The sequence below is a fragment of the Vidua macroura genome, chromosome 9 (assembly GCF_024509145.1).
Source record: "Vidua macroura isolate BioBank_ID:100142 chromosome 9, ASM2450914v1, whole genome shotgun sequence".
Lineage (NCBI taxonomy): Eukaryota > Metazoa > Chordata > Aves > Passeriformes > Viduidae > Vidua > Vidua macroura.
The window spans coordinates 16,062,385-16,072,084 of NC_071579.1; the positions used below are offsets into that span (position 1 = coordinate 16,062,385).

General features: G+C 36.0%; 1 protein-coding gene across 1 annotated transcript; it reads right to left on the reverse strand.

Annotated features, from left to right (window-relative positions):
- Window positions 1–5: 5 nt before the first annotated feature.
- Window positions 6–8,121, reverse strand: LOC128811448 (retinol dehydrogenase 8-like). Its single transcript, XM_053985090.1, has 6 exons — window positions 7,949–8,121; window positions 6,693–6,854; window positions 5,265–5,444; window positions 4,118–4,211; window positions 2,196–2,379; window positions 6–1,287 (listed from the first exon to the last, which is right to left on the reverse strand). The coding sequence occupies exons 1-6, from the start codon at window positions 8,103–8,105 to the stop codon at window positions 1,054–1,056; spliced, it is 1,011 nt and encodes a 336-aa protein (XP_053841065.1). The 5' UTR covers window positions 8,106–8,121; the 3' UTR covers window positions 6–1,053.
- Between the last annotated feature and the right edge of the window lie 1,579 nt (window positions 8,122–9,700).

The following is a 9,700-nucleotide window of genomic DNA, read 5'->3' on the forward strand; positions in this document are numbered from 1 at the left end:
CCTGCATGGCGAGAGAGCTCCAGCTGGGCTCTGTGGGTGAGGCAAGGCCAGCTGCTGGAATGTGCTGGGAAGCTGCAGGCCGGAGGCCCGAGCGCCACTCGGCCTTTGCCTCAGCGCGGGCAGCAGCGGCGGGGCCGGAGGCCAGGGAGCAGGAATGGCAGGCCCAGCTCAGGGAACAGCACAGCACTGCAGCCAGGCTCCCCGCTTGGCCTCAAACCACCTGGAGGACTAGGCTGAGAAAAAGCAAGGGAAAAGACCTGCTCTACATGACAGAATTTTGGTTTAACACATACTTATTAAGATAGCTTGGAACAAGAGAGTTCTGTATCAGACACCGAAGGTACTGAAGGCATTTAGTGGATTGAGATTACTGATTACTGACAATACTTTGTTTTCAAAAAGTAGTACCCAGACAGTACGAAGATATTTTATTTAAGATGCTTTAAAAACCCATTTTATTGGTCAGTAAGTGCAATATGCTAGTAACCACTGCATATAAAGGAAGCATTCAGAATATTATAATAAATATATATTAATAATAAATATTCTACTAGTCACATTTTAAGATTGATGAGACTTTCTTTTATGTTGCTGATAAATAGATCTGACTTCTGGAAATGAGAATGCCAGTGTGATTGAGCAATTACTATACTGATTCTATCCTAATAAGTAAAAACATATTTTTATGATATTAAGAATCTAAATCGTTTGCATATTGTACACTTCTCAGTGTGTATTATATTCAAGTAAGCGAAGGAGGTCAGGTTAATATTGAATATACAAATACCAGGCAGTGTTCATGGTCCTAAGAAAACATCTCTGGAAAAAGCAAACATTAAACAGAATAAAACTATAGTTAGAGGATTTTAATTGCAAGGTTCTGCAAACAGTAACATTCAAGAGATACACATTGAAATGAATATCTTAGCTAAGCTCAAACAAATATCTTGCATACCTTTTCTTAATTACAGAGCAAAGGCATTTGAATAACAACATACTGTGTCATCAGTAGCTACAAGAAGTAATTCCAATTTGCACTATATTATCTCATACTTATTGTGAAGGTTTTCCCAGGTCAAAGCTCTTTCTGCTTCTCCACCGTAGCAATTTGATGAAATTGAGACTTGCACTGAAGATTTTATCATGCTGAAAAACCATTTTGTAGAATATGTCAATGGGTAGATCTCCATTTGGATCTGCATACTTCAGAGTTGTCATTGGAGTATACAAGGTGTTGGTCTGATGGCGAAAAGGTGGATTTTCTGCAAGAATTATCTTCACTGTATGCTGTAGAGAAGGAGAAACAGAATTTTAAAAGAACCTTTACCAAGATAGTAAAGTAAAAACCCAATTTTCAGTGGAAAAGTAGAAGAATAAAGTGCTAGAATTATGTAAAACCCTGTATATAGTTTTATTAGAACATCATTAGAAATTCTTCTTGAAATATTCAAAGGCCATAAGAAGTATTTCTTATTTATTCTTCTATTTCTGTTTCTCTATACCATGGTGATAGCACCTGACAATTTAGTATCCAGAGTAGTCTTCCAAATGATTGTGGGCTTATATGCCCACAGTAGGTAGATCCTCTCTTTTGCAGTTCACTGGTAAAGGGTCAGGACCATGCCTTTTGCAGCAAGATCTGGGAATTGCAAGATCTGAAGCTATTCCTTCCCAGCAAACACCTGAAATCATCAGCCCCTCCCACAGCTTGCCTAAACTTGTCTTCCTGCAGGAAGCTCCAAGCACCAGAAACATCCATGTTTCTTTTATTGTGCCTTGGTGGCCTGGGGTGGCTGTGTGAACTTCCCTTTGGGAGGGATTATGAGTGAGAGGGAAAGGACAGAGCTTTACCAGTGTTGGGAACCCTGGGTGGATGTATGGTAACAATGCAGAATATTCAGACTTCACCAGAGGATGTAAAGGGCATCTAATATCTCAGTGGTATTTAAATTACAATTCATAGTTATCTTCAATACTTCAAAATGAACATTCTTTTAGTATTTTGTAGACTTTTGTTCAAAGACTCTGAAAATTCTTTTGAATTTTTTAAAAAAACTTTTTAATTGTGTACATTACATTTAATTAATCTGAATGCTTCTGCCAGAAAAACCCACCAACCAACCACTGCATTCATAAATTACAAAGAAAAAAAAAAACCAAAAAAAAAAAAGAAGATGAATTTTTTTATGAGTTACCTCTGCAACATCTTCAGCGCTTTGTCCCAGGCTCTGGAAAATTTGTTTGTAATTTTTAAGGTAAATGTTAGTAAACATCTCAGCTGTTTCTTCATCTGCAGCTGAAAGATCCATTTTCATTCCATCTTCAAACACTTTTCTTTCAAACTCTGTAACCACTGGGCCTGGTTCAATCAAACTTAACCTGTTCCAAAAAAAAAAAAAATGTTAACTGGTTGTTGACTGTCCTCCAAGGAAAATAGACCCCTCAGTCCTTCTCCAAAAGGAACATTGAAATGTTGCACTAGCAAACAGTATGTAACAGTACTTTCTGTAAAGGCAATCCTTACTGCATTACTGCTGTCCTGCTCCTCCTACCCATCCACATACAGTGGTAGAAATCTGCACAGTTTAATTTTCAGAGAAGTGCTGTAACCTAATTCATGACATAAGTGAGTACAGTACCTGCTGTCTCACAGCTGTGGAATCTAAGGGTGATTTATTCACAAGGACTTACCAGATAGTAAGAAAAATAATTAATGGATGGTAACAAAATTCATTATTTTCTGGACCAAATCCTGCGTAGGTTTCTTTGTTTCTCATAATAATACTAGAAGAAGCTGAAAGAGATGGGGGAATTGCCCAAACATGGATTTTCTTTGTCAAGCTGTTAGTGTTACATAATTTAAGATCCCACCACTATATAATAAAAAAATACAATACAGAGATTTTTACTGTGGGTGGACAGATTCTGGCTGCTGCCAAATCTGAAAGTTTTTGGGGTTTTTTTTTGCCCAGTTTATTAGAGCAAATCACTGAAATATAGTTACTGGTCAGATTTTTTCTGGTTCTTTTCTCAGGCAGAAATAACACCCAGCCACTGTGTTTATCAAAACACTCTTTGGGATTGTGCTCTTACTGGACTTGAGTTCTTCAGGGGATGTTCTAAAGGCTCTTCTTCAGAACTAAATCAAGCTATTGACCTTCACAGCAGAATTCCAGCTACTGCTGGAATTAAAGCCTTTTCTCTTGCATCACTCTTCCCATTAGACCTTGAATTTGTCTTATACTTCCTTTTATAACCTCCTTTTTGCTGTGTCTTATACTCTTGAAATCTCATTATGAATTGTGGTATATCCTGTGTATTATTACATTTATTTTAAGTCCCTCCAAACTTTGCAGAGCAATACGCATAATCACGCTTCTGTCTCTTAAATTCCACAACAGGAGCTGTCTTTTCCCACAAGGCCTAAATGCTTAGACACACAGAGATGCAATGGACATTTACCAGTTACTGGAGTTTGCACAAAGAAGAGTAGCAGAATTACATGAGTGTGAATATACATGTGCCAAATCAAACCCGAAGTCCCACAGATGATGAACAGGACCAGTCTCCTAAATACTGTGTAAAATGTTAGGAATAGTACACCACACTTCTCACTTTCCTCCCACCTCCCTTCATTACAGGTATCTCACCCTGTAACATTCTGATGGATTTGCACTAGCTCAGTCTTTCTGATAAGCCCTTGAACTTTTTTATCTGTGAATTGCCTGAGGCCATTATCCTTTCCAAGGGGAAAGATCACAGGTCAAAGTTACAATTTTATTCCTGTGATATTGTAGGTAAGAATCTGTTTTCAGAAGCATTGCATGAACTGTATTTTATCCAAAGCTAAATAGCCTTTAACTGTTGAAGAGAACATGTTTATTCGAATGTCTAGATCTTTTTATTTGCTTACATAATGTGAAGGGTGTGGGCATTTCTATGCCTTCTGTGATGCACAGTTTTCAAGGGCTTCTCAGTATGTTTAGCAGTAAACTTTAAAGATTTTTTCCTACCTCTGAATATATTTTAAACTATCTAAAATACAACTGACACAAGTGGATCAATACCATTTACACCAGTGCATCAATGCCATTTACACCAGCGGATCAATACTTACTGCAGTTTGAACTTGAGTGCTTGTATAGCTAAACTTTCGCAGAATCCTTCCACAGCAAACTTAGATGCAGCATAAACATCATTAAATAAGATGCCTGATGGTATAAACAAAACATCCTGAGAAAGTGATTTTATCCAACATACTAATAGTTTGATTTTAAAAACTCACGTGTTTTCCCAAAATTTCTACAGTCATGCTGGGAAAACATTAGAAAAATCCTTGTGTACATTGAATCTAAATACTAATTTTTGCATATGTTCTCAAAATTGCTTAGTCTAGCAAAGATGCTTGACTAATGCTTTTCCTCCCCCTAGCTGATGCTGTAGTCTCCTTGGATGATATTATTTTGTAGTCGAAGATATGAAAGTGTCTGTAAATATAATACCATCTGCATTATTTATCAGCAAGACTTTAATAGGCTCTAGATGAACACAGAAGTTGAATGTAATGCAGGAGATACAATTATGCAAGAGATCCAGCTTGCATCTGAGTGATTTAGAAAAAGCACTACATTAATCCATTGAGGTGGAGGGTGTTGTATTAAAACACCAATTCTTGGAGTTTGATGGCAGACCCTTACTCACCAGAATAATCCAGATAAGATCAATGTCACAGTTGTAATGAATTTAGAAAAAAAATAGACAGGATGGGATACAAGAGTAGGAATATCATTATCTGTCACTAAAATTTGACTCTTGAGTGCTGTGAGATGAGAAACTTTACAAAAAGGTGGTACAGTTGTCCAGGATTGGATTTTATTCTATTACTACTGTGCAGAGCGTAGTAAGCATGTTTCTCTGTTCCCATAATTTTTTCCAAGAGGAAAGAGAAAAGTAATGCTAAGCCCTATTTTGCAGATAATAAAAATACCAACAATAAATTTTATAAAAATTATACAGTTTTTGTTAAAACTCTAAAAAATTTACCCAAAGGTTTTGTTATTTAAATGCTGTGAGAGTAGCTGTGTAGTAACAAATTACCTGGATGCATAAAACCCACCAGGTGCTTGTTATAGTTGGAACTTCAGCATTACAAAGCACAAGAGTCAGATATGCCAGCTCCTACTTTTTTTTTTTCTAAAAGGAGGACAGCTTTGGATTTTGAACACTGAACCCTTAGTTCAAGTAAACAGGAAAACCAACTTTACCTTGTATTCCCATAACACTGCTTATTATAACTATATGCCCACTCTTTCTCCTCTTCATGTCAGGCAAGATCTCCTTCAGGAGTCGAACCAGGCCGAAGAAGTTGGTGTCCATCACAGTTTTCATTTCCTCAATGGTCTGACATTCAATAGGTCCAATGAGCCCCATTCCAGCATTGCTCACTGCACAAAATGGGAGACAACAGCAAGCAAAAACATCCATAAACATAAACTTGTAATCGTTACTGGAAAGCATTTGAAAGGAATGTGAGGCTTATGGGTTAAATGATCCTAAATAATCCTTAAAGAAAGGATTAAAATATGTTAGTCACTAGAGCTTTCCAAATACATTTGACATTTCCATATATCTTTATTTTTAATTCTGCTTTTAATCAAATTCAAATTATCTGTTATTTTTCATTTTTACTAATTTATTTCTGATTACTCCTTTTTTACAAAATATAAAGGGATTACAGGAAAATGAGTCAAGAATTACTTGTATTTTTTTATAATTCAGTATTAAGAATCAGAAGCTACAGTCAATACTCATAGAAATTAATAGAAATCTTCAAAAAAGTGATAGACCAAGCCATATTTTGGTCTGTTTTTTGGTTTATTAACATTCATGTACCTTCAAGGGGAAGTAACCCCCCAACAAAATAAACAATAAACACAATTCCATTGATTTTTATTTGCCTCCTGGATATTTATAAGTGGGGAATGATGATAGGACTGGCATTCTGCTCTAGAAGTAGTACATCAAATTAGAGTAGAATAAATTTTGCAGAAATAGTTGTTAAGCACTGCTTTAATAATTAATCAGAAAAAAGGCAAGTCCATATTTTTCTAGTAGGTAAGATTTAATAGCTGATGGTGTAAGCATTTCCACTAAGATACTAATATTTATTTTTAGCAAAATAATATGAAAACACTTGTTGCTGAATGATTTGTAAAGTACAATTTCAATTTTCAATACAAAATGGAAATACCATCCCTATTTTTTTTGCATTTGTTCTTTTACTTGCTAATTCCCAACACTACTGCTTTCTTAGTACAGACAGGTGTTACCTTCATTGTAAAAAGGGCGATGCTTCATCAATAGGGTGGAAAGTCTTGCTCATGAAGTTGCCAGCTTAGGCAAAATTTCTCACATTTACTAAAAAATGTATGGTTTTATCAAAGGCACCTCCCTGTGATCAAGTTTCGCCTTTGTAAACAGGGAAAACAAGCCTCCCTACTTCATGGAAGCAGAATGAGATTTAATCCACTTATGTCTGCATAAAGTCTTAAGAATCTTGAACCAAATATACTATATTACTATTTTTACTTTGATAATTTAAAAAATACACTAACAAAACTTCTCCAGGGTATTTGAGACAATGTTTTATAGAAATCTGGTATCTGTTGATAGCACACACATCCTGTACTTGCCCAGGACATCAATCCTTCTGTCAGGGATACTATTGACACAAGTTTTAATAGACTGTTCATCACACACATCCAGTTGTTTAATCTCGAGGGTTTTGCCCAGCCTGTGACCTGCAGCTTCCTCCAGTGGCTCTTTCTTGGCCAGGTTCCGCATTGTGGCAAACACTGCAACACACCAGAAATAAAATCTTTACTGTGGCACTCGAACAAAGAGGTATTAAAGAACAATGCTTTTACATCCAGATCTTAATATAGAAATGAGATAAAAACTAAAAGTTAAAGGAGTCTATTTTTAACATATATTGTCACTGATTTCCCAGTCTGGTTCTGAAATCCTCGAGAAATTCAAAAGAAGAATTAAACGGCTATGTATAATGAAGAACATGGAGTGTATAAAGGATAATACTGTCACTAAAAGATTTAAAAAATGGGTATCGAATTATGCCACTTAATTGTTTTTAGGTACCCAAAACCTAATTCTGGATTCCAGATTTCCTTTTTTTTTTCAGTCACCACAATATTTAGCAGGACAACCATAATTTTATTAAAAAGTGAAGACATAATTCCTTAGGTTGAAAAAATGTCTGGTTTTGTAAGCTACTTCTCAAAATTGAAATTAGCTATTATTGTAGCCCAATTGCTCAGAAAGGTCTAGATCTGCATCCAGTCAGTAGTAAAATACTGTAAGTATGAGAGACTGAATTGCCACAGATTGCTGCATTCACCTTGCCATCCATTTTTAATCATAGCAAATTCCCTGCTTTGCAGCAATAAGACAAATCCCAGCCCTTTTGCCTACACAGGCTTGGAATAATGAAATGTGCCTTAAGGAAAAAATTGCAAATTTAGAAACAGTTTACCTAAATTCATTGCTTTGGTCTTCAAATGGGCATGGGCCTGTATATGTACAGATTTTAGTAGCCAGAAGCAAAGCTAACCACAGCTGTGAATGTATACCCAGAGCGGCATAATACTACAGATATTTTCAGCTATTCGTTTTTTACTACTGTCCTTTTTCATTGCATGTGTGTATACACTGTTCAGTTCCAACAGTTGTTCCATTTCAATAAAGGTCCAGAAATATCAACTGCTTACAGAAATCAGAGTATTTTCACTGTATTTTCTTGACAGTAGAAGAGGAAATGAACCAAAAATGAGTCACCAAACTGAATACAACCACCTGTTAAATCACAGAGAAAAAACCAGCAACATCTCAAATAGTATGTTTTTGTAAAGATAAAGAACAGATAGATTGTTACCTTTAAATCTTTTCTGTTCATCTTTCGCCATTTTTACAGCTAATGCCAGTCCAATTCCTGAGGAGCAACCTGTAATGAGGACATTTCTTCTTGCCATTCTCTTCACCAAGTGGTTCAATTCTTCAGAGGAGCAACAACATAAATGTAACCACAGCATAATGTGACTGGCCTTTAATACTATCTCCACCTTCCCTGAATCAACAAATCTGAAAATGCACACTTGGGCGTTGCATGATTAAGGGATAATCTTCAACTAAACAAAATAGAAGCAGATGCTCCTACATGTGCTTATAATCTGCATTATCAAAACTGATTAATACAGAATTTGATTAATCTGTAAACTGAGGCACTTGCAAACTACATGGATTGTTTTTAATAGAATAACCAGCTTACACAGTGCTGGCAGGAAAAGCCTTTCCACAATTACAACTGGTCTGTAGTGCTAAGTCCTCCATTCACATCTATGGAAAGTAAACTGCACTCAGAGTGGGATCCCTCTGCTAAAGCTCTTCAGAATTCCTACACCTCTACAGCACGCTCCTGGTTCTTTTACAACAGACTGAGGAACAGATTTCTTCCCTGATGCCTTACTATTATAAGAGTCTTAATAGGCATTACAGAAAAAAAACCCCAAATTGCAAAATGGGATGTGGATTCTGAAAGAGACAAATTGTTGGACAGACTCCTCACATTTCCTTTTGGCAACGCTCCCAAGCAAGAACAGAGAAAGTTAGCAAGCATGCTGCAGTGGAGAGCTGACAGAAAATGTTGAACAGACCAGCTTCATTACATTGTTGCTAAGACTAAAATCTCTTTCAACACTTCTGGTTCTGCAATTGACATATCAGAAATTAAAAAAAAAAATAAGAACTAGCCTGATGTCTAGGTTTTGGAGAAAATATTTTGCATATAAACTGTGGATTAAAGAGAGGGGGATTTGGGCTGGCACTTCAGCGCAATTAATTTTTAACATACTGTAACTGTAGGTATACTACATTCAGGAAGAAAATCAGTCCCTTGTTTCTGTTCTGAGTGACAGGAAAAAGAAAGACCTTAATAAGCAATTAGCCTTATGAACAGCATTCAGCTAATTGCAATGCCATTATACACAGTGAAATGTTTTTCAAGACTCAACAACCCCATGTAAATGCAACACACTTCAGAAGAATGAACTTAGTGTTCCAGGATTTGCATAGATGTAAAGTGGTTAGTAACTCAAGAAAAGTAGGACACTACAGAAATATTTAACTGAAATTATGTTTTAAAAAAGTCCATCCTTTCCAAAAGAAATAAACTGGCTTGAACAGTATAAGTGGAATCCTTAACTTCTCAGGCAAGCAACAAAATAGCAAAATATTTAAAGATAAAATATAATTATGATTCTACTTATTTATCAGGTTTGACCCTGTTTTAAGCAGATAAGTTAGTATACAGACAAAATTTCAGTGCAAATGCTATTTAGCTGATTCAGAGATTAGGCAAATTGCTTTTGCTGTTCATGCAGATTTATATTTAGTGCATGTAGGAGGAGCAAATGAGGCTTTATACAGTGCTAGTTAGTGGAATTCCATTAGTGTTGTGATGCAGCTGTAATTAAGGATTGGTTATATTTTCCACTTGAAATCCTAGTTTGAAGGGCTTATGTATTCCACTGCTTTAAAAAATCTGTCTGAAATTTGATGCATACACTTACAGGCTGAAGGCAAAGTGATGTACATAAAGAGAGCTAAAAATAAAAATAGTATAATTTGC

Excerpts from the sequence above, each read along its gene's own strand:
- LOC128811448 (XM_053985090.1), bottom strand. The coding sequence starts at position 8,105 with ATGCTGTGGTTACATTTATGTTGTTGCTCCTCTGAAGAATTGAACCAC. Across the intron at positions 5,445-6,692 it reads CAGAAGGATTGATGTCCTGG|TGAGCAATGCTGGAATGGGG; the intron begins GCAAGTACAGGA and ends CATTTTGTGCAG. Across the intron at positions 2,380-4,117 it reads GCACTCAAGTTCAAACTGCA|GTTAAGTTTGATTGAACCAG; the intron begins GTAAGTATTGAT and ends TTTTTGGAACAG.